This window comes from Mirounga leonina, unplaced genomic scaffold (genome assembly GCF_011800145.1).
Source record: "Mirounga leonina isolate KUSES-001 unplaced genomic scaffold, KU_Mleo_1.0 Mir_84, whole genome shotgun sequence".
NCBI classification, from domain to species: domain Eukaryota; kingdom Metazoa; phylum Chordata; class Mammalia; order Carnivora; family Phocidae; genus Mirounga; species Mirounga leonina.
The window spans coordinates 941,464-965,890 of record NW_023270827.1 but is presented as its reverse complement, the minus strand read 5'-3'; the positions used below and the strand labels follow the sequence as shown (position 1 = coordinate 965,890).

The window sequence follows — 24,427 nt, the reverse complement described above, 5'->3', positions numbered from 1 at the left end:
GGATCATAGTTCATGATATTTTACCCTCTTCTAATTTTTCTTCTCATAAAAAACCGAAACAGAACAGTATAATTGAGAACTTGAATTAACAAATTCTCTAACAAAAATCCTTAACAAAATGGAGTTGAATTTTATAAAATGTGACCCTAGTACCAGTTAATAAAGCTAGATAGATTTTTTTTATACTGGTGATTTTAATTAAAGTGAAATAGTAACTTGAATACTTTTTACTGAAACATCCTATAAAAAGAAACATCATCTCCAAACACTTCTAACCCAGAAATGAAATGGCTCTATTCTAATGAATGGGAAGTTTATAATCTATGATACAGATAATACTTTAGAGGACTCAAGGTTAAATGACCACATATAAGCTATCCCTCAAATATTTAAATTCTTAATGTCTAATGTCAGAAATATCCCATGAAAACTTCCTTTATTTCCAAAGATTATATAGATTTAAAGCGGATTCCTACCTTTACCAAATCACACTTGCCATATTTGAGCTAAGTGGAACAAGAATTTAATATCTCCTAAAACAACATTTGGTCCTACTGCTTCCAAACTACTGCAACCAAGAGTCCAATAATCAGAACATTTGCTGTATTCTATAGGCATATAAAGTGTTTTATTTAGGCTGTTTCTAAGGATTGTGCTTGAAAGGTTTTGCGTGCAGCATTCAAGCTTATCTTAATGAACACAGTCTAGTCTTTTGAGAGATCATGTATCGTCAAGGTCTGCAGAGTTTTCATTGTCATTTGCAACAAGAGCTTCTCTGTTCTCATAAGTCCAGAAGCCATTCAGATCGATTAGAATGGTGGTGACTGTGTCTCCTTGATTACTGTTGATTAAATCCTGAAGAGAGATTTTCAAAGGATCCTTTGGTTTAACCATGTCAAAGATTTCATCCTGCGAGAGAGAGAAAAACACAATGAAATCTGGGATCTGATCCACTAAATTTCTATTATACAAGTGCTGTGAAATTCCAGGCTGGCACTTGAGCTTATGTAAAATTTTTGTTCTAGTTTTTTCTTTTCCAGTTCACACACAGGCAAGCTCCTTTTCTCTATGTACAATCATAGAATTTTACTGGAAGATTCCTTAGATATGTGATAGCTATCCCTCATCCTTTTTTTTTTTTTTTTTAAGATTTTATTTATTATTTTGACAGCGGGGGTGGGGGGGAGAGCACAAGCAGGGGGAGCAGCAGGCAGAGGGAGAGGGAGAAGCAGACTCCCTATGGAGTAGGAAGCCCGACATGGAACCTGATCCTAGGATCCTGGGATCGTGTGACCTGAGCCGAAGGCAGATGCCTAAGTGATTGAGCCACCCAGGTGCCCCACTCTCCCTCATCTTAAAAGAGAAAGAAACAAGCTCAGAGTTTAATCTAATCCAAACTACATAGCTGATTAGTGGCAAAACTAATGCAGTATTCTTTGAATACGTGTTAAGTATCTTAAACTTTTCTATTGTCTTCTAATTGGTGGTAATGTAAGGTCTTGCTTTAAGTGCAAACTGAGCTCCAACTAAAAACATAAGTGCTTCCAAAGCCAAGATAATGACAAAGCTTCATTTCCAATATAGATAGATGTCAACCTTTTATACTCTGGATCTAAGATGGGTGGTGGGTGGGGGAGGTTCAGTTTTAAAGAATTAGTCATCCAGAATGACAATGAAATTGTGCTAAAATTTACTAGAATAGATGGAAATACTTCTATATTATGAGGTATACTGTATGAGTATTTACAAGGAATTAGATACATGTTTTCTAATCTTTTTGTAGTAAAATTACTCAGAGGATCCAGTGGCATTTAAGGAGGCAAATTACATTTTAAAAAGATTAGAACAATTCAGGGTGCCTGAGTGGCTCAATTGGTTGGGCATCTGACTTGTGATTTCAGCTCAGGTCATGATCTCAGGGTTGTGAGCTCGAGCTCTATGCTTGGTGCAGTCTGCTTGTCCCTCTCCTTCCCCCTGCTTGTGTATGCATGCTCTCTCTCTCTCCATAAATAAATAAAATCTTTAAGGGTGCCTGGGTGGCTCAGTTGGCTAAGCGTCTGCCTTCAGCTCAGGTCATGATCCCTGAGTCCTGGGATCGAGTCCCGCATCGGGCTCCCTGCTCCACAGGGAGTCTGCTTTTACCTCTGCCCCTCCTCCCACTCGTTCTCTCAATCTCTCTCTCTCAAATAATAAATGAAATCTTTAAAAAAAAATTCAGGTAAATGAAATGTACGAGCTTTTAGTTTTGTATGTTTATGAAACTTCCTTTTCTAGGTTAGTGGCAACTTAAAATTACTAGTTCTTAGGTTGCCTGTTGAATAGTTTCAGATTTGTCTCATTTATATTAAACGAAATTGGCCTTTATCTTACACTTAATTAAAATTGGATGGGTTCTTCCATTACGTTACTTAACCTGAACCTGAATCTGTACTAGGTACTATAGGTTTTTCACAGCTGGTGACTGCAAAAATGAAGCATTAGCATGTGTTTCAGATAGTGGTAGTTTTCATATTGTAGGACTGATGGCTCCTTAATAATACAAAAGCAAGTAAGACCTTTGAAGGAGCAGATTTAAAAAGTGCCCAAACCTAAATATAGTTGACCCTTGAACACAGGTCTGAAATGCATGAGTCCACTTAGACATGGATATTTTTGATAAATACAGTATACTGTAAATGCATTTCCTTTTCTGATGACTTTCTCAGTCACATTTTTTCTCTAGCTCCATTTTTAAGAATATAGTATGTAAAACATATACAAAATATGTGTTAGCTATGTTACTGTTTATGTGAGGCTTCCAGTCAACAGTAGGCTATGAGTAGTTAAGTTTTTGGGGGAGTCAAAAGTTCTACATGGATTTTCAGTTGCATGGGGGAGGGGCATTGCCCCTAACTCCTGTGTTGTTCAAGGGTCAACTGTAGTTACCAAGACTAAAAATTCATTTTACACTGGACTGGCTGCCAAAGGATTGCAGGCTATATTGATTCTCTTCATTTTCAATCAAAATTAATGCTTCCAATGAAAATACAATCTGACAATGCTAAAATCATAAACTACACAAATTATTAGTCCAAGTGTGGTCTCAATTGGTTCAGAATAAATAATAGCAAATACTTGATTCGGTTCAGTACTTCATAGTCATGTTTCTTTCATACAAAATTTCACTTAATACAGATGATTATCTGGTATTATGTATATTATTTTTTTAAAGATTTATCTTAAGAGTGTGTGTGCATGAGCAGGGGAAGGGGCAGAGGGAGGGAGGGAGGGGAAGCCAACTCTGCATAGAGCCCGACGTGGGCTCGATCGCAGGACCCTGAGATCATGACCTGAGCCAAAACCAAGAGTCAGACTCTTAACCAACTGAGCCACCCAGGCGTCCCAACTGGTATCATGTATATTAAAAGAAAAGGTAAGGGGTGCCTAGCTGGCTGAGCTGGTAGAGCATGTGGCTCCTGATCTCAGGGTCACAAGAGTTCAAAAGCCCCACATTGGGCATAGAGCTTACTTAAAGGAAAGAAAAGAAAAGGTAACCTTGACATCTTGAAATGAAACAGGATCTTGTCCATGGATTTTCATTAGTTCCTGTATGGCCTGTAGGGGTAGGAATAAGTCTGTAAATAAAAAATACACCACAGCCCCCCTTCCTGTCCCATGGCCCCTTTCTAGTCCCATGGTCTTCCCTATCAGACCACAAGCTTTATCATTTCAACCACTCTTGCCAATATTCTCAACTTCTTGACCTTGCTTCACATCCAGTCAGCAAAACTTAATGATCGGTGTAACCATCAACCCTTCTAGATGTATATCTTGCTATTGAGAATTCCAGAAAAAAGTATACAAGGCCACAGATTATTGCTACTATACAGGAAGGGTCTCCAACCTCAGATGGGCCTTTACATGACCTAGCAGTTACTCTGTTATGCCTGATCCTTGCATTTTCCAGGAATGCTGTTCATACCTTCACCATTCTTTAAGACACCCAATCTGCCGCCTCTGCCCCCCCCCCATACTTTGCCTTGTACTTGACAGAAAAAAAAAATGGAGGTAAGCCTCCCTCAAATTCTCTTTTATAAACTTTAACAAAAAAATAAAACAAAAAAAAACACTAACGGAAGAAACTACTGTGATCCAGTTGGACTAATAAGTACTGTAGGCGAGAGTCATTCACTAGAAAATGTGAAGCTTAAAATTCTTGGTAAATAGTCAAAGAAGTATGTTGCAGGTGCCTACTGTGTATGTGGTGCCACTGATGTCCGTGTGTGCATAGGTAATCTCTTTGAAGTAAGTGAGAATCGGAGTACCCGCACAGCCTCTAGAGTAGTAGACCTGGAGATACAATCTAGAGTGCACCATCTAGGCCGACCTTTATCACTGGGATACTGATGTACAAAGACTCTACGAACAGCTTAGGATTGCAGGACTCAGCGCCAGTAAGTATTTACCTTAACCCATGCAACCAAGCCTAAATACTTTGATAAAATGCATGTATAAAATATTTTAAAAACAAAATTAAATATTCTAAGAGAAGGTACTGTAAAGAAGTCTTTATAAAAAAGGGTTGTGTGTTTAATTTCCAAAAATATTTAGTTTGTTTTCCTAAAACTGAATTTTCATTTAATAGGTCTGCCTAAAGTGGGGCATCCCTATGATGGGTTGGTATCATATTCTTAGATTAGCCACGGATTCAATTTTTAAAAAATGTATCCTAATACTGCGATTGTAATTTATCCTAATATTTGTAGTCATTACTACCTAGGAAATCATTATGGAAGTTTTAGGGAATTTAACACCGAAACTATAAATTTTACATACTATGAAACTCAGAAACCAAATAATTATTTTTGAAGTATCACAGAATTTTAAATGGAAAAGGAAAAGCCTCTGGGGAAAAATGTTTTATGACAAAGATGTGAAAATTTCATTTTTATTGTTTATAAAAAGCCATTTCTTCTTACTGTTGTCCTAACCATATAAAAATCACACAGTCTTCTAAAAACTAGCTATAGAAATAAAGTAACAGAAGTACTACTGTACACAACTATTCCACCAGATAGAAAAGTCACCATTCAAATTTAGGAATGATTTGTCTTAAAAAGGGCAGACATTCCTATTTTTACACCTTGTGCATCTGAATGCTTATGAGATAAGGTACAATCAAATTTCCCTTAGAACTCATCATGTTATTCTCTGAGACCACTAAACGGCACAGAGTAAGCATTTCAGCAAATCTATTTTCATGCTGAAATGCAGCATACAATAATTTTAAAATTATTAAAATAATTTTTATTTTTTACAGCACAGCATTTAAAAGAATCTACTACTACCAAAGTCTGCAAAACTTCTACCTTTTCTGAACTGTTTAACTGAAGCTTCTGAAGGATTTTACACACTAGTTTATGATCACCAAAGCACAGAATTTCTCATGTATGTCTGTATCTCCATTGGCCAGTATAGCCCCTGACACATATTTATACACTTTGATGTCCTACAACTAATCAAATCAGCTTTGATTTAGTCTATTTATATTTTTTAAAAATAGAAAAAAACAAAACTAAAAGGAGACTTGATTTCTTCTAAAATCTGTTAGCAAATTGGGGTGTCTGGGTGGCTCAGTCGGTTAATTAAATGTCTGACTCTTGATTTCAGCTCAGGTTTCAATCTCAGGGTTGTGAGTTCAAGCCCCATGTTGGGCTCCATGTTAGGCATGGAGCTACTTAAAAAAATATTAATAATAAAATCTGTTAGTAAACCTTTTTGTTATATTTAAACATCACAAATTAGATAAAATTGTTACCAAGTAGGTAATTTAAATCAAATAGTGTATCTTAAGGAACAATGACTCATTTACACAAATGAGACTTACCCTAAAGAAGTAATTAAGTGAAAAGACATTCAGATATCCTTTGTTCTCAATATCAAGTAATTTGAAAATATACTGCAGAGCTGCAGGTTCTTTTCGATTTTCTAACGCAAGAACAAAGTCCAGGTAGGTCTTATAGTCCTATAGAGAAGAAAATGACATTCATTAGAAGCCTTGTTTGGAATTAACTTTTCAAGTGAATATCTAATGATTTGAAGCTATTTTACAATCAAAGATGGCAATTTTTTAAATTTAAATTCAATTAGCCAACATAAATTTTTTTAAGATTTTATTTATTTGAGAGACAGAGTGAGAGAGAGAGAGAGAGAGATCATGAGCAGGGGGAGGGACAGAGGAAGAAGCAGGCTCCCCGCTGAGCAGGGAACCCAACGCGGGTCTCGATCCCAGCACTCTGGGATCATGACCCGAACTGAAGGCAGATGCTTAACCAACTAAGCCACCCAGGCGCCCCTCAATTAGCCAACGTATAGTATACATCATTAGTTTCAGATGTAGTGTTCAATAATTCATCAGTTGCATATAACACCCAGTGCCCATCACATCACATGCCCTCCTTAATGCCTATCACCCAGTTACCCAATCCCCCCACCCACGTCCCCTTCCGCAACTCTCCCGTTTGTTTCCCAGAGTCAAGAGTCTCTCATAAAAATGGCAATTTTTTAATATGAAATAAGATATCCATTTGTATACTTAATATTGGTTTCTAGAAATTCTACATTAGCAGTTAATCTGTACAGGACAGTTTTGGGGACATAGATCATTTTCTTATGAGAGAGTTGCTGTCTTAAGGAGTAATCTTTTATTATGCCTCTGAAGTGGACAGGACAGTGACTAAGCTATTGTACAATGCTGCTAAATTAGTATCTTCATTTCAGTGTGGTCAGTTTGGAAAAAAAAAGGTTTATCTGGAATGAATAGATTAGTATATTTGAATAGTATATTTATTTATTTATTTATTTTAAAGATTATTTATTTATTTATTTATTCGAGACAGAGAGAATGAGAGAGACAGAGAGCACATGAGAGGGGGGAGGGTCAGAGGGAGAAGCAGGCTCCCTGACGAGCAGGGAGCCTGATGCGGGACTCGATCCCGGGACTCCAGGATCATGACCTGAGCTGAAGGCAGTCGCTTAACCAACTGAGCCACCCAGGCGCCCTTGAATAGTATATTTAAATAGTTACTTTGAAATACTTAAACATTTTAAAATCAGATGATTTCCAATAAGAAGCCATCTTAAGAACACCCGATATTATATAGTGAACTGAAACTGTTATCCAAAAAAAAGGCAAAAAAGCACAGATAAGAGCTAGAAAGACATGAAGAAAACAAGGCTTTCTCTACAAAAAAGGGATACTCATTACTTTTTTTGCATGGTAAAAACACATTGGAGATTCCACTTAGAAGAAAATTTATATTCTTGGAAAGCTGCTTTAGGCTAAGATTAAGAATTCTTTTTTTTTTTTAAAGATTTTATTTACTTATTTGACAGAGACAACAGCGAAAGAGGGAACACAAGCAGGGGGAGTGGGAGAGGGAGAAGCAGGCTTCCCGCAGAGCAGGGAGCCCTATGCGGGGCTCGATCCCAGGACCCTGGGATCGTGACCTAAGCCGAAGGTAGACGCTTACCGACTGAGCCACCCAGGCGCCCCTAAGAATTCTTTTTTGTATAAATTGCAGTATAAAGAGCTAAAGAGATGCAGCCTCATCATGGTCTAACTCCATCCATAGTTGTAGCCTGTTTTCTCTAGAAGTCATTAGTATACTACAAGCTCCTCACTGTTGACTGTAGACAGCTGTAGAAGTCACAAAGCACAGTTTCTCCACCTTTTCCCCCCTTTCCTATACTGCTGGCTAAAAATGGTGTTATTTAGAAAACTGCTATTCAAGCTAAGTGATAAAACCTAAAACCCCAATTCTCTTCTGACAATATGACCATTTCTTAAGCGTCATTGGTTTGGTAATTTATCACATCCTTAACACAAGTTTTTAATAGCAAGGATAGTGATTTTTAAAATGCTAGACAGAATTTCCTTAAGTATTTTGCATTGTTGTGATAAAAGGACAGGTGCATGTTAATCATTAGCTACTAATATAGCCAGTTACAGAAAGTAATACAACCTGATTCTTAGATTTAAATCACGGCATTTGTGGTACACTATCTGATCTGGAAATTTAATGAATGAACCATCTATATGGAAACAGTCAATAGGATTTGCCAATTTTCCAGGATTTTTTACCCCCCACTAATCCATACTCCTTAGGGGAGGTGGGCAGGGGAGATGGGCTAAATGGGTGATGGGTATTAAGGAGGGCACTTGTTGGGATGAGCACCGGGTACTGTAGAAAGTGATGAATCCCTAAACTCTTAGTGTTAACTAACTGGAATTTAAATAGAACTTGAAACATTAAAAAGATACACTGATAATGAAATGAACAAAATATTAAAATTTTGTATTTGTCCGGAGTCCATAATATTTTTTAATAGATTTTTTATTTTAAGATTTTTTTAATTTATTTTTTGACAGAGCGAGCAAGAGAGGGAACACAAGTAGGGGGAGTGGGGGGAGGGAGAAAGAAGCAGGCTTCCCACGGAGCAGGGAGCCCAATGCGGGGCTCGATCCCAGTGCCCTGGGATCACAACCTGAGCCGAAGGCAGACGCTTAAGGACTGAGCCATCCAGGCGCCCCTATTTTTTAAAGATTTATTTATTTATTTATTTGACAGAGACAGACACAGCGAGAGAGGGAACACAAGCAGGGGGAGTGGGAGAGGGAGAAGCAGGCTCCCCGCCGAGCAGGGGCTCAATCCCAGGACCCTGGGATCATGACCTGAGCCGAAGGCAGACGCGCTTAACGACTGAGCCACCCAAGCGCCCCCAGCCCATAATATTTTTAAGCAAATTAACCTTAAGATTAAAGCCCCCAAAATTCACAATTTGATTAGTTCAGGCTTTTAAAGATACTGATGTAAAAATAATGCTGTATTACATCAAGAAAAGGGTTTGTGGAAACTGTGGGAGCCTAAATTTTTATTTTTATTTTTTATTTTTTAAAGATTTTATTTATTTATTTGACAGAGAGAGACACAGCGAGAGAGGGAACACAAGCAGGGGGAGTGGGGGAGGGAGAAGCAGGCCTCCCGCCGAGCAGGGAGCCCGATGTGGGACTCGATCCCAGCATCCTGGGATCACGACCCGAGCTGAAGGCAGACGCCCAACGACTGAGCCCTGGAGCCTAAATTTTTAAAACTTATCAGAGATTTAAACTACTACCATTTCTCCATCATAAGTGAGACACTCCTGGAAAACGCGATCTAAGAAGACATTGGTCATGGTTGCTGTTCCATAGCGGGACAGTTCTTCTTTACTGAGCATACCATTGTGATCCTTATCAAGATTCAAATACTGGCCTTGGGAAGAAAAATGATAAAAAGACATTTATGACCAAAATAAAATTCTAATTAGAGGACAAAAGAATAAACACAAAAAGTTCTTTTTATTGGTTAATACTTTGATTTTCTAACTATATTAGGGCAGTGCCCTAAGATCAGCTATCCCTGGACTCTCTATCACAACAGCCCTTAAGCTTTGCATAAAGCCATGGTGTTTGGGCTATTTCCATCATTATTTGTTTTCAGTTTGCAACCTTTTAGAACTTTCCTAGGTTTTAAAATTAGAGGTGGGGTCAATAAAAAGCACTGAAATGCTGGCCCTTGAAAAGCAGAGAACAAGGATGCCAAAATGAGTCAGAAGACCACCCAAGAGAATAATGAAGCAGACTAATGAAATTAAAGGAAAAAGCAAACAGTCCCTAGAACACCTGCCACTGTGGACGCTGATAGCAGTGGCATTTTATCACAATGCAAGATAGTAATTGATGTCCATAATGATGCTCCTGAGTCAACAAGAAAGGATCAAATTACATTCTGTATGTTCTATTAAAGAGTAAGAAAACGACAAGTAAATTTTAGTAATCTAGAATACTAGCTCTTAAGGTAATTAGAATACTTTCATCCTAAGGTAAATTAGCCTATGTATAAAACTGTCCTTTGAACGTTAATTAACTGAGGAATGGATCATTCAAATTTTAGCATTATGACAGGAACCATACCATATACCCTTAGGGCAGAAGGTGCAGAAAACCAGTTAGTTTCTTGACTCTCCTTGGACAGTTCCTCATCCCTTAACTAAATAAAAACAGATATAATTAGAAGACAGTAACTGTCAAGTGACATAATTAAGTATTTAAAAAACATATTTACCTCCAATAAATCATCTAGGAAGCTGCATGCTAAAATATCTTGAATTTTAATCTTCCCTTTAAAGAACAAACACAATTTCATTTTTAAGAAAAGAGGAACTCAATTTTATAAAGATACTATTTTAGAAGAGTAATCACACAATTGGTATTTTAAAGCTTCATATCTTTCATCAAGAACAACTCCCCAGTATATTCCATATCAGGGATAGCAAATCATATCAGAATAACTGGCTTCTTAGGACCAGAAGGAGCCATTCGTTATCCAGCTCAGACACCACTTTAGAGATGAAGAAACTAAGAGGTTAGGTGACATGTCCACTGTCACACAGCTGGTTCTAGTTGGTACGAATAAATCATAAAAGATCTTTATATATTAAAGGCAATGGCATACTAGAAAAATGACATTTTCAAGACTTTAGTTATTGAGATTTAGAATTATATCCTTATAATATCTAAGATTTTCTTTTACCTGTTCTTAGAGGGTCTAAAAAGAAGAAGAACTTCCTAACTGCTGTACAAACATAGAAGGAGTAAAAAGACTTTTCCAGCCCATCTAATTGTGGCAAAGTTGGGATAAGTTCCAATATGTAGTTTTCTAAATCCTGAAAGAACAAAACAAATCAAAACATTAAAGTGTTAACTGTCTTGATCTTGTTTCTTCGTTAGATACTGGAATGTTGAATTTCAGTCCTAAAAATTATTCAGCATTAATAGTATATTAATGATAAAATAAAATCATAACTATGTTATTGGTAAAACTTACATTGTTTTGCTTTTTATTTCATTTTTAACATTTGTGAATAAGCAATATATTCTACATAATTCCAAATTCAAAAGGAACCAAAAAGGGGGTGCCTGGGTGACTCAGGTGGTGATCTCAGGGTCCTGGGATTGAGCCTCGTGTTGGGCTCCCTGCTCAGCGAGGAGCCTGCTTCTCCCTCTGCCCCTCCCCCTGCTTGTGCTCCCTCATGCTCACGCTCTCTCTCAAATAAATAAAATCTTTTTATTTTTAAAAATTTTTAAAGATTTTATTTATTTGAGAGAGACAGAGATAGCAAGAAAGAGCACAAGTGGGGAGGAGAAAACTTCCCACCTACCCCCCTCCATTTTATACTCCCACCAGCAATGTGAAGGCTAAACCAACAGCTCCCAAATTGTGCCCCTGGAATGCTTCAGTAAACTCACAGGGGTGCAGCAGGATATTAAAAAAATTTCAGGAAGACGGTGACATTTGCCAGAGAGTACACAATAGATGTGGCTATGAGCTAGAGCTATGAGCTCAAGGTAGTTCACATTTTCAACATTGACGGAGATACATGCTTTTTGATGACATCAGTCTTTGCAAAGCTAGGTTCTTGATGGTTGCTGTGATGAAGCAAGTACCACACGAAAGTTAGTGTGGAACAGGAAGTGAGGATGACTGTCCAATCTAACTGCCAGTTTTGACTGGCCATACAGTGTGCCCCATGGGCACAGATTCCATTAGTATTTGTAATTTAAGAATGAAGCAAAAATATTACTTACTTTCAACTTATGTGTATTTTTTTCAAATGGCTAATATAATAATAATCTTAGTGAATACTTTCATAAATTGTGTAGAACTAACTAATAAATGGAACTGGTAGGTATTTCTTTTGACTTAGAGGCACTATGCAAAAATTACTGAGATACTAAGGGCACTGTGAATTGAGAGTTTGGGAAATCATGACCTATTTTATATTCCCTTATTAAAAACATTATCAAACTTAATGATCTTTGTCAGCCTGAAAAATTTCTGGCCCTAACATTTATAACACTCATGAATAACCAAAAGTTTTCCTGTTTCTTTTTTTAATTTATTTTAATTTTTTTTAAAGATTATTTATTTATTTATTTATTTGACAGAGAGAGACACAGCGAGAGAGGGAACACAAGCAAGGGGAGAGGGAGAAGCAGGCTCCCTGCAGAGCAGGGAGCCCGATGCGGGACTCGATCCCAGGACCCTGGGATCATGACCTGAGCTGAAGGCAGTCACTTAACCAACTGAGCCACCCAGGAGCCCAGTTTTCCTGTTTCTTCAATGATTTTTAATCCTGTTAAAGCACTACATTTTTATTTTCTCCTTTGGAAAGCTATTTTTAAAAGCTGGAAAAAAAAGAATCAAAAAAGGAATTTTTGTGGCCAGTATACATTTTTTTGTGGTCAATATGCATTTTAGGGCGCCTGGGTGGCTCAGTTGTTAAGCGTCTGCCTTCGGCTCAGGTCATGATCCCAGGGTCCTGGGATCGAGTCCCACATCGGGCTCCCTCCTTGGCGGGAAGCCTGCTCTCCCTCTCCCACTCCTGCTGCTTGTGTTCCTACTCTCGCTATCTCTGTCTCTGTCAAATAAATAAATAAATAAAATCTTTAAAAAAAAATATATGCATTTTAAAAGACTTTTAGTAACACATTATTTGTAAAAACGAACAAAAGCGGAGAAACAAAAACAAAATAATCACCTGTAATCCCAACATGCAGTGCTAACTACTATTAACGTTTTGGTGTCTATAGTAGTTATTGAGGTGGGTTAATACTTACAGATTCCCGAAGGTACCCTTGTCCAGCAACATCATATAAACTGAGTCCTATTCTTGTCTGATGAAGCCAAACTGACAATAAATAAGAAGATGAAATGTAATTTTAAGATCTGTCCTTTAGCATATATATGGATAAAAGGAGATAAACAGCTAGATTAGAAGGACAAACTAATAACTCTACAAACATACTTCTTCACACACATATATTACTTATTCAGTAACCCCAAAATTGTTTGTATCAAAATACAGCATAGCATTAATGGCAGGTATCAACAATTCTACCCTGCCTAAAGAAACAATAAAGTTGATGCTCTTGAAAATATTCTTCACCCACTAAACTTAGTGTTCCACCAAAAAGGGACAGTGGGTGTAATGTTATGCCTTCAGTGAAGGTGCATTTATTCTTATTCTACTGAGGTTAATTACTGTGACTAAATATTAAAGATGGTACGCATAGGACTTCAGAGATCATTATGGAACTTACAGGAATCATAACAACTCCAAGTTGTTTAATAAATACTTGAATCTGATGCTACAATTCTGAGTTGGGAACTATCCTCTCAGGCAACTCAACCTATAATAAGCTGCCTTTGAACAACATGGGTTTGAACTGTGTGGGTCCACTTATACATGGTTTTTCTCCCCCCAATAAATATAGTATGGCACTGTAAATGTACCTTCTCTTCCTTATGAGTTTTTTTTTTTAAAGTTAATTTCTACACTACGTAGGGCTCAAATTCACAGCCCCAAGATCAAGAGTTGCCTGCTCCACTGATTGAGCCAGCCAGAGAGAGAGAGTACAAGCAGGGGGAGCAGCAGTGGGAGAGGGAGAAGCAGGCTCCCAGCTGAGCAAGGAGCCCAACGTGGGGCTTGATCCCAGGATCCCGGGATCACGACCTGAGCTGAAGGTAGACGCTTAACCGACTGAGCCACCAGGCATCCCATGATTTTCTTAATAACATTCTTTTCTTTAGCTTACTTTATTGTAAGAATACAGTATATAATACATTTAACATATAAAACGTGTTAATCAACTGTTTATGTTATTGGTAAGTCTTCCAGCCAACAACGGGCTCTTAACAGTTCAGTTTTTGGGGAGTCAAAACTTATACTCAGATTTTTGACTGCATGGGAGGTTAGTTCCCCAACCCCTGTGTTCTTCAGGGGTCAACTGTATATTGGTAAAGTAGAATTACCAGTGAATTAAAATAATTTAAATCACTATATATTAAAACTCTTGGTTCAGCTTTTGATATATAGCTCTTAGCTAGTATCTTTAGGATACATGTTTTTGTTTTGTTTTGTTTATAATAATGAACCCATATGTATGGTAGAAAATCTCAGCTCTAGTAAGTTCCTCAAGGAAAGAACTGGAATAATAAAAAATAAATCTGGGTCAAAAAGTAAGAAATTCTGCTATTCAGGGGTGCCTGGGTGGCTCAGTCAGTTAAGCATCCGACTCTTGATTCTGGCTCAGGTCATGATCTCAGGGTCCTGATATCCAGCTGTGTGTTGGGCTCCCTGCTGGGCATGGAGCCTGCTTGGGTTTCTCCCTCTCCCTTTGTCCCAACCCCCACTCCCCAAGCCTGACTCATGCATGCTCTCCCTTTTACAAAAAAAAAAAAAAGAAAAGAAAGAAAGAAATGCTGCTGTTTATTCAAACTTACTAAGAGAATTGTTTCACATAGAAGGAATATTGTAAAAGCATGTACCAAAACCTCCTTGATTCCCAGATAGAGGAGTTTAAGAATTTTCTTTTTTTTTTTTATATTTTTTTAAGATTATATTTATCTGAGAGAATGCGAGACAGAGAGCATGAGAGGGAGGAGGGTCAGAGGGAGAAGCAGACTCCCTGCCGAGCAGGGAGCCCGATGCGGGGCTCGATGCGATAGAGGAGTTTAAACACAATGAAAATGGAATCACCTTTTCTCATCACATAATTGAAGAACTGCATGATAGAAATTCTTCCATAAGAGTCTGTATGAAGGAGTTTAGCAAAGACTTTTGCTGTGAAAAACTGCCTAAGGAAAGGAAATAAAGATTAAAATCATCTGCCAATATAGCAAACATACTGAATTAGCAAACAGCATGAATTCAAACAATTAAAAATCAAAATGAAAAAAATTAAAGTGAGAACCACAGTTTAAAACTTAAAATATCAAGTCATACATCTTTGAATTTTATTGCCTTAAGAATGAGAGGCTAAAAAACCCCCAAAAGAATGAAAGCCTAGGGGTGCCTGGGTGGCTCAGTCCTTAAGCATCTGCCTTCGGCTCAGGTCGTGATCCCAGGGTCTTGGGATCAAGCCCCGCATCGGGCTCCCTGCTCCACGGGAAGCCTGCTTCTCTCTCTCCCACTCCCCCTGCTTGTGTTCCTGCTCTCGCTTGCTCTGTCAAATAAATAAAATCTTAAAAAAAAAAAAAAAGAGAATGAAAGTCTATACTGTTATATATAAATGTACTATATATATAGTTGTATAGTATATAAATATGCTATTATAAACTATTATTTCTTTTAATAACTTCATACCAATAATTTTCTTGACTAAATAATTTTAAAATTTCATTAATAACTGAAATGGACTCAAACTGTCACACGGTTGATTTATATTTTCATTCACATTTATTTCAGGCATTTAAAATTCTTAACATACTCCTTTGTTAATTATACTTAATTAAACTTACTTGCACTTTGGTCCAGCTTTTTCACCAACCTTCAAAAAATTTTCATAATTAATCATTGCTTCCTCTCCAATCATAGGTGGTGTCTGGTGCTTATCCAGCAAAAACCATAAGTTCTTAGGAGAAGTTCAGAAATGAAGATGTTACAGTTAACAAAACAAAATTTAACATCAGCTAAATGTGTTATTTCCATTAAAATGATAGTCTGATAGCAGAGATTTAATATTAAGATGAATCTCATTCCCTATTATCCTTTTGATTACTAATAACATAATACAAATAGCTGGTGTTTATTGAATGCCCAAGTTTAAAGTTTTCATATATGGTACCTCTTTACTTTTTAAAGGTTTTTTATTTTTATTATTGCATACAATTAGTGAACACATAGTACACATCATTAGTTTCTGATGTAGTGTTCAACGATTCATTAGTTGCATATAACACCCAGTGCTTATCACGTGTCCTCCTTAATACCCATCAGCCGGTTAATACCCTCCCCCCATGGTACCTCTTTAATTCATATAACTACGTGATGCAGATAGATACTGTTATCCCTACATAACAGATGAGAATTGAAGCACAAAAATGTTAAGTCCATTGCCCAAGGTCACAGAGCATGGCTAGGATGTGAACCCCCAAAGTTTGACCCTATAGTAGTAGTTCTCAACTTTGGCCTCATATTAGAATCACCTAGGGACTTAAAAACATAACCAAAATAACACCCAGATCTTGGGGAGACGGTGCCCAGGCAAGCTCTGCAGCTGATTTTGGCAGGAATCATTGCTCCAGGGCCTGTGCATTCACCCACTCTGCAGCAGTGGCTCCATTAAGACACACTGAGATCCTGTAGGACTTTAGTACAAATAAAGAAATGGCTAACATCCAAAGCAAGCTTTAATCCTATTCTTACCTGTAATTCTTCATTATCTAACAGTTCTCTGCTTTTCCTCTGGAGAAAGACAGCTCTGGATTCCTCTCTTAATTTTTGTAGTAAGACTTCATCTTCAGCTGGCAGCTAAAAATACACTAGAGTTAATTTCTACACTTAAATTCTAGACTATTATTGGATTATGTAAAATATATTTGGCCTCATAAAATTTCTACATTATTGCATTGCCTCAAATTACTTTTTGTATCTTAGTTTTGCTCAACTTCCAGTTATCATTCATTTAAAAAGTTCATTTAACAAAAAGAGATCCACAGAGAATTCAATGTTCAGCAAGGCCAGATCCCTGCCTAGAAAGAACTAATGGTCTAGCCCAAGTTTCATTTTATATTCTTAGAGTACTCTTTCCACTATAACCTTAGACTGACATAGAATTAAATAAGACTAACTGAAGATACATGGTCTTAGCAAAGTATGCCTTTTGAGCTTGAATGACGTTACTTCTTGGAGATGGTCAAGCCAAGGTCTACTATGTTCACCTCCTAGGCAGAGGGTCTGCCCGCTGGAGTGATTTCCATAAACAGGGCTTTAAAATGACTCATTCCAGCTCAACCTCAAACAATTTGCTTTGAGGATTTCTTCTTGGTCGTCTATATCTCTCCCCATTAAATATAGCTAAGTAACCACAGTCCAAATCAGTTCTTTCATTTCCAAGAACTAAGATGCCATCCCTCCCATCAAAAGGAATGGAAAAGGAGGAAGCATAGGAGGTAAGGCTGGGGCTGAGACTGTGATCCTGCTCCAGTGGCTAGTCAACAAGCTAATCAGCCAAGGAGAGAAGTGGTAACCAAAGATGGTAGGTGGTTTCTCCAAAGCAGTGAGAAGACAGAGAGAGAAGAAATAGAGAACATCCCACAAATCCACATCTGCAGACAGGAAACCATGTGGGATCTAGAAGAGGTCACAGAGAGAAGGAAGAGTCAGAAATGGGGAAAAGGGAATTCCCTCAGGAACCACAGGGGAGAGCAAAAGGTTGGTACTGGAAATACAGGGAAGTTGAGTCCTTGGTTCAGAAATGGGGTCATGTCAACATCTAAGGGCTGTTTCTGGATAAGATACTATTTCATAATCCTGATTAAATGAGATCATGAATACAAAGTGCTCTGAAGTACATCAGCACTCAATAAACATCAATTCCCTTCCTGCTCCCCCAGACTATCAAAAATTTTCAATTGTGTAGTGGACTCCGTTTAAGAAAGTGTGAAATGCATAAAGCAGGAGAAGTCCGTATGAAATGATCCCATTGTTACTAAACACACGTGTACACAAAAGTATGGAGAAGGATTCATGTAGAAATATTTATTTACATCTCTGTGCAATGTTATGGGAAAATATCAGCTGTTTTTTCTCTTTTCCATGACAAACATGGATTAGTCACAGAATTCTTTTTTTTTTTTAAAGATTTTATTTTAAAGTAACCTCTACACCCAACATGGGGCTTGAACTCACAACCCCAAGATTAAGAGTCACGTGCTCTAATGACCCTGGGGCAGCTAGGCGGCCCTAGTCATATAATTCTCAAAAGACTGGGAAACAGTATTACAGAAAGGTTTCCAATAAAAATGGTTCACTTGGAAAAGGTTTGTACTTGAAGAAATGTTACAACTATCTAGATAATTCACTTATATTAATACATTGCTCCTAAATGGAAGTAAAACAATGTTTACTTTCTTTGTAAATAATGTTATAATTGAGTTTAGAAGGTAGCAAGTTTAAGAGACATTCAGCTAAAATTTCAGTTAACTTTTCTATAGTGGTCACATTTTACATAATACTAAATAAGTCTTATTCTTTTCAGTAGCCTTCAATTTCAGCTGTAAGGAGCTTTCTTAAGGTCTTCCTGTCTTCTATAATCTCTTTCAAAGACTTCTTTATGGTTTCAGCACAAGGAAAAATAAGTATAACTCTTCAAGTTTTCCATTTTAATCTATTTTTCAGTTTAACCTTGAGCAAAATGTATTACACCTTAGAACATGGATAAAAGACAAAGTTAAAAATGGTGATCAGCCAAGTAAACCTAAGTTTTATAAAAAGCCTGATACATGATCCAATAGAATAACCACTACTAATATCCGTAAGAAAAAACAGGAAGGAAAAGCCTATAACTCAAAGGGGGCCAAGTAACAACTTTGTGTTCTTATACCAATTTATATCAAAACTTGAGATTTTATCAATTCCAAAACAATAAGATCAACTACAATGAAAGAATATATAAAATTTAAAATATAACCTCTATTCATTTATATAAGAGTCTGATCCCATTTTAAAAGTTAACATTTCATTTATAAACTCCCTGAGACATTTGCTTAGATACCACTTACCCTGTAATAAAACCGGGGTATGGTCTTATAGAATTCATTTGTGTTTTTTCTATCCCCTTTCCATTCTGAGTAGTATTTGGTAAACAAATCCATTTCTTCATCTTTTAATTCTTGTTCACTTCTTTTTTCTGGTAACAAAATAGATTAAAAGGGGAAAAGCACTTTCAAAATCAATATTTTTACTTACTTGTTTTTTTAGTGAGAGAGAAGAGGGGGAAGGGGAGAGAGAGAGAGAGATAATCTTAAGCAGGCTCCACACCCAGTGCGGAACCCATCATGGGGCTCAATCTCACGACCCTGAGATCAAGACCTGAACCAAAATCAGGAGTTGGACACTCAAACTGACTGAGCCACTCAGGCACCCCTTAAAATCAGTATTTTTTACTATAGGGTATTTACAGTGCAAAAAAGACATTCAAAATTGTGCTTATACACTGAATATCTATATTCATTTTCTTGAAACACCAAGAATCGAAAGAGTCTCCCCTGCATCTTCAACCACATCTTAGTTGCTCCCTCTCCTTCTTTTTATCACTATACTTGTCTCTTCCTCAAGTCACTCTCTTACGGACTTCTGGCATGCTCCTGATTCATTCCATCAAAAGTACTTACTGAGCACCTCCTATGTATAGAACACTGCTAGACTCTGGGGCTACTGTGGTGAGAAAACAGACGCAGCCCTTGACCTCACGAAGTTTCGGCTTTGCAATCCCTGTTCCTCTACCTAATGGAAACCCCTTCCCTCTCAGGCTGCTTTTACCCTCCAGCCCGCCTACTGCTGGCCTACAGCTGTCTCATTCAGTCACACTGTTTATTGACCACAGCAACTGGCGCACAGTGTTCTTCAGCTCAAGGTCCTCTAATTGTCAAGGAAGGATAAACACTTATGAGTAACTGTGACCCCTCATCTCTGAAGAGGGGTCACCTCTGTCACTCGGTTCCATGGCAAGATCACAGATCTTATCTGCTCCTAAATATACTAAACTTAAATATACTCTCAGATAATTTTTCTCCTTCTGGTTATTCAAAACCTGCCATAATACCTACACCTCAGCCCTCACTGAAATCTTCAAATCTGTGACTTACTTTCTCGATAGTTTATTGTCCTCTTCCTGGTCTCACTTCCTTCCAACGTGCCTATAGCTGTTCCCCTAAACCTCTCTTATGCCTGCATTTCTGCCACATGTGCCATGTTAATTTTTAACCTTAGGCCACACTGTTGATTCTCTTATTTTCTGGCCATTTCTTTTTTGTTAATCTTTCTTCCTCATTTCAATTTTTGTAGTTTGACTTCTGAGTCCCAAATGTCACTAACCCAGACAGTGCTTTTGAACTCTAAACTCACACATTCAAAACAAAATATTTTTATCCTCACCCAACATATCTAAAATAATCTTCCCATCCCTCACCTTACTATTCTTCTAATTCCATATTTCTCTCCCAATTACTGGTATTCATCCAGTCACCCAAGCCCAAATCCCAGGAGTCATTTTCATGATTTCACACATTCTTTTTCATTCAACTATTCTAGGGACACACAATTATCTGTATGGGTGGACGTGTGCACATGTGTCCATACCTACATACGACTTTCAACAGAGTGTCAGGGAAAGCCTCACTGAGATGAAACTGAGCAAAAAAACTGAAGAAGGCAAGGAAGCAGGTTATGCAGGATAAACGGGGAAGTGCATACCAGGCGAGGACACAGCCAGCACCAAGGCCTGAAGACAGGAGCGTGCCGGGTGTATACGGGAAGAGGGAGGCAGCCAGTGCGCCTGCAGCGGAGTGAGCCAGAGGAAAGAGTAGATGAGGGAAGGCAGATCATGGGAGTCAAGGCCACTAGGTCATTAGAAAGACCCTGGCTTTTACTCTGGTGAGGGAGAGAGCCACCAGCAGTAAGTAGGAGGCTAATGCAGTCATCCAGGTGACAGATGGTGATGGCCTGGATCATGGTGGCTGCAGCGGAGGTGGTTAGGAGTAAATATTCTGGATATATTTTCTTAGTCTCAGGATCTGCAGACACACTGCATGTGGGTATCAGAGAAAAAGAGCAGTTGAAGATATCTCCAAAGGTTTTGACCTGAGCAGATGGGGAAAGTTACAAGTGAGCAAGTTAGAAAGGATACCAGGAGTTCAGTTTTGGACAAGTTAAGATTAAAATACCTATTAGAACCAAGTGGCCATGTCAAGTAGGCAATTAGACATATGAATCTGGCATTTGGATTTAGGAGACAGAAGGAAATACACAGTATTTAAAGCCATAAGAATGGCTGATTTCATCATGAAGGGGAGTGTAGATAGAGAACAGAAGCTGACCAAGGACTTACTTAGCTTTGGGCCCTCCAATGCTAAGTTGTTGGAGAGAAGAAAACAAACACTGAGAACGGAGGACTGGTGGGGTGGAAAAAAAACTAAGGGAGTATGACTCCTAGAAACCAAGAGAGGAAAGTATGTTTAGGGGGAGAGTGAACTATCATATCCCTGGCAGGGACTGGCAGCAGGTCAAGGAAAGTGAGGACTAAAAACTGACCACTGGAACAACAATGGAGATCACTGATGATCTTAACAAGCAGTAATTACAGCACAGATTTAATCAACAATTCTTTTAACAAGCATTTGCTGTAAGGGGAGCAATGAGGCTTAGCTAGAGGTAGAAGTTAAGACAAAGTTTCTCTAGGATGAGAGAAATACCACCATGTTCATACACTGATAGGGATGACTGAGAAAGAAAAACTGATGCAGGACAGAGGGGGACAACTGCAGGAATACATCTTTGAGTAGCAAACATGGGATCTAGCACACCAATGAAGAAAACAGCCTTAAATACAAGTTGTACAACCAAAACGATTTACTTATTAATCATCTCTCCCAACACTTTAGCTTAAGTTCCACAAGGACAAAGACTTTTGTCTGTTTTGTTTACTGCTATAGCCTAGAACAGTGCTTGACACATAACAGGCATGCAGTGGAGTGGGTATTTACCCCAAAGATACAAATGTAGTGATCTGAAGGGGCACCTGCACCCCAGTGTTTATAGCAGCAATGTCCACAATAGCCAAACTATAGAAAGAGCCCAGATGTCCACTGACAGATGAAGATGAATGGATAAAGAAGATATGGTATATGTACACAATGGAATATTACACAGCCATCAAAAAATGAAATCTTGCCATTTGCAATGACGTGGATGGAACTAGAGGGCATTATGCTAAGTGAAATAAGTCAATCAGAGAAAGACAATTATATCTCACTCATATGCAGAATTTAAGAAACAAAACAGGAGATCATAGGGGAAGAGAGGAAAAATAAAACAAGATGAAACCAGAGAGGGAGACAAACCATAAGAGACTCTTTTTTAAAGATTTTATTTATTTATTTGAGAGAGAGAATGAGATAGAGAGAGCATGAGAGGGGGGAGGGTCAGAGGGAGAAGCAGACTCCCTGCTGAACAGGGAGCCCGATGTGGGACTCCATCCAGGGACTCCAGGATCATGACCTGAGCCGAAGGCAGTCGCTTAACCAACTGAGCCACCCAGGCGCCCACCATAAGAGACTCTTAATCATAGGAAACAAACTGAGGGTTGCTTGAGGGGAGGGAGATTGAGGGATGGGGTAACTGGGTGATGGACATTAAGAAGGGCATGTGCTGGGGCGCCTGGGTGGCTCAGTCGTTAAGCGTCTGCCTTCGGCTCAGGTCATCCGGGGGTCCTGGCATCGAGCCCCGCATCAGGCTCCCTGCTCGGCGGGGAGCCTGCTTCTCCCTCTCCCACTCCCTCTGCTTGTGTTCCTCTCTCGCTGTCTCTCTCTCTGTCAAATAAATAAATAAAAATCTTTAAAAAAAAAAAAAAGAAGGGCATGAGATGTAATGAGCACGGGGTATTATATAAGACCGATGAATCACATATCTGCACCTCTGAAACCAATAATACATTACATCTTTTTTTTTTTAAATGAATTGGTGCTTTTTAAAAATATTTTATTTATTTATTTGAGAGAGAGAATGAAAGAGAGAGAGCACAAGAGCGGGGAGGGTCAGAGGGAGAAGCAGACTCCCTGCTGAGCAGGGAGCCTGATGTGGGACTCGATCCTGGGACTCCAGGATCATGACCTGAGCCGAAGGCAGTTGTTTAACCAACTGAGCCACCCAGGCGCCCTAATACATTACATCTTAATTAACTGAATTTAAATAAAAATGTTTAAAAAAATAAAGGAAATATACTTCAATAGAAATACTTTTTGATGGCAAAAAAAAAAAAGAGTGAAGAAGAGGACAAAGTACAAATACAGGTGACTTTTTTGATAAGTTTTCCTACAAGAAGTGCAGAAAAATGCAGCAAAAGCTGGAAGGAGATGTGAGATGAAATGATTTTTCTTACATGGAGTATATTACAGCATGTTTGTCAGAGCTGATGGAAATGATCCTGTAGAGAAGGAAAATTTGATGATATATGAGACAGAAGATAAGAACAGAGTGAAATCAGTGAATAAAAGGGAACGGGATCTGCTGTTGGACTGGAGGAACTGTCTCAAATAGGAGCATGGACAGTTCATTTTGAACACAGTAAAGGCAGAGTTTATGGGCATCTCTGGTGGTGAAAGGGCTGATAGAAATGGTAAGTGGGAACAGGTGAGGTTTTTCTTTGCTTCGACTTTCTCAAATATATACGTAAGTTTATCGACTGAACATAAGGAATAGATAGCACATACTGGAGAACTGGAGGTCTGGAAGATGAGAACTGCCTTAGAGTGTAGGAGAATGAATATCTAGGGAAACGCGGAATATGTGTAAATGAAAAACTGAAACACTCTAGGTTAGTGGACATGAATTCAAAGTGACACCATTTACCATGGTTCCGTTTTTCTCCAGCCACTTTTGGCTGCCCTGAGGGCACGTGTGGAATAAGAAAGAGTTTTAACCAGGCTGGTTAACAAGCAAGCGTGAAGGAGGAGGAAAAGAATAAGGAAAAATAGATGATTAAATCTAAAATGGATAAGGAGGGAAGTCAAAAGTGTGTTAGTAAAAAGGCGTTGTAGTAGGATCGAAGGTTGTAGTAGGATCGAAGAGTTGTTGGAACCGGGGTTCTCAATTATCCCTCAAAAGCCTTGGTCAAGGCCACGTAAGTGAGTGCTAAGGTAAGCTCTTCATTCCCGCAATCCTTTTCCCGGGAAGTGTGGGTCAGACCTCTCAGTACCCCTAAATCACGTCCCCTCTGCCTTTGTCAAGAGAGCTTTTATAGAAGCGGAAAGTGCGGCTCCCAGCAGCTGCTCGTCCCCGATCTCCCCCTACCTCCAGAGTTTAGGGCCGACCTATCTCCGCGAGCAGTCCCTCCCAAACTCACTGTTGGTACCTGTGTTGGGCGTCGCTAACCGCCGGCGAAGAATTTCTTTCCAGTCCATGGCTGACTCCCGCGCAACAGCTCCTGCATTTGCTGTTTACTAACCGCTCCACCCCCTACTAGCTCAGACTGCAATCACCGCCCAACCCCGTAAAGGTCAGGAACGCGCAGCCGCCATCTTGGACTTGGGCGGAAGTCGGCTAACCGGCAAAAAACCCATTAACAGCTACTGCGGAGAATACAGCGATCTTGTTAACAGCGAGGAAAGCCGACTTGAAACCGATGGAAGAATGATCCTCTGTAAGGCAGCGCCCAACTTCACCAAGTCCAATTTTAAAGGTGCAGGATAAGGAAGCCCCCGTTTTTATTTAACTTGGGACTTTGGCGCGCGTGTACCACGTGATTCAGGAGTCCTATGGCGTTTCCGGCCCGAGGAAGAGCTTT

General features: G+C 38.7%; 1 protein-coding gene across 3 annotated transcripts; it reads right to left on the bottom strand.

Moving 5' to 3' along the window:
- Nucleotides 1-174: 174 nt before the first annotated feature.
- Nucleotides 175-24,418, bottom strand: LOC118002870 (serine/threonine-protein phosphatase 2A regulatory subunit B'' subunit gamma). Of its 3 annotated transcripts, none has more exons than XM_034993475.1 (13): nucleotides 23,996-24,418; nucleotides 18,648-18,775; nucleotides 16,291-16,395; nucleotides 15,384-15,496; nucleotides 14,623-14,720; nucleotides 12,701-12,771; nucleotides 10,614-10,746; nucleotides 10,146-10,201; nucleotides 9,995-10,070; nucleotides 9,157-9,293; nucleotides 5,867-6,004; nucleotides 3,509-3,594; nucleotides 175-909 (listed from the first exon to the last, which is right to left on the bottom strand). In XM_034993475.1, the coding sequence occupies exons 1-13, from the start codon at nucleotides 24,042-24,044 to the stop codon at nucleotides 870-872; spliced, it is 1,230 nt and encodes a 409-aa protein (XP_034849366.1). In that variant the 5' UTR covers nucleotides 24,045-24,418; the 3' UTR covers nucleotides 175-869. The 3 variants fall into 3 exon arrangements, with proteins under 3 accessions (XP_034849366.1, XP_034849364.1, XP_034849365.1); XM_034993473.1 differs by having other exon boundaries at nucleotides 3,535-3,594; XM_034993474.1 differs by lacking the exon at nucleotides 3,509-3,594.
- Nucleotides 24,419-24,427: the final 9 nt, after the last annotated feature.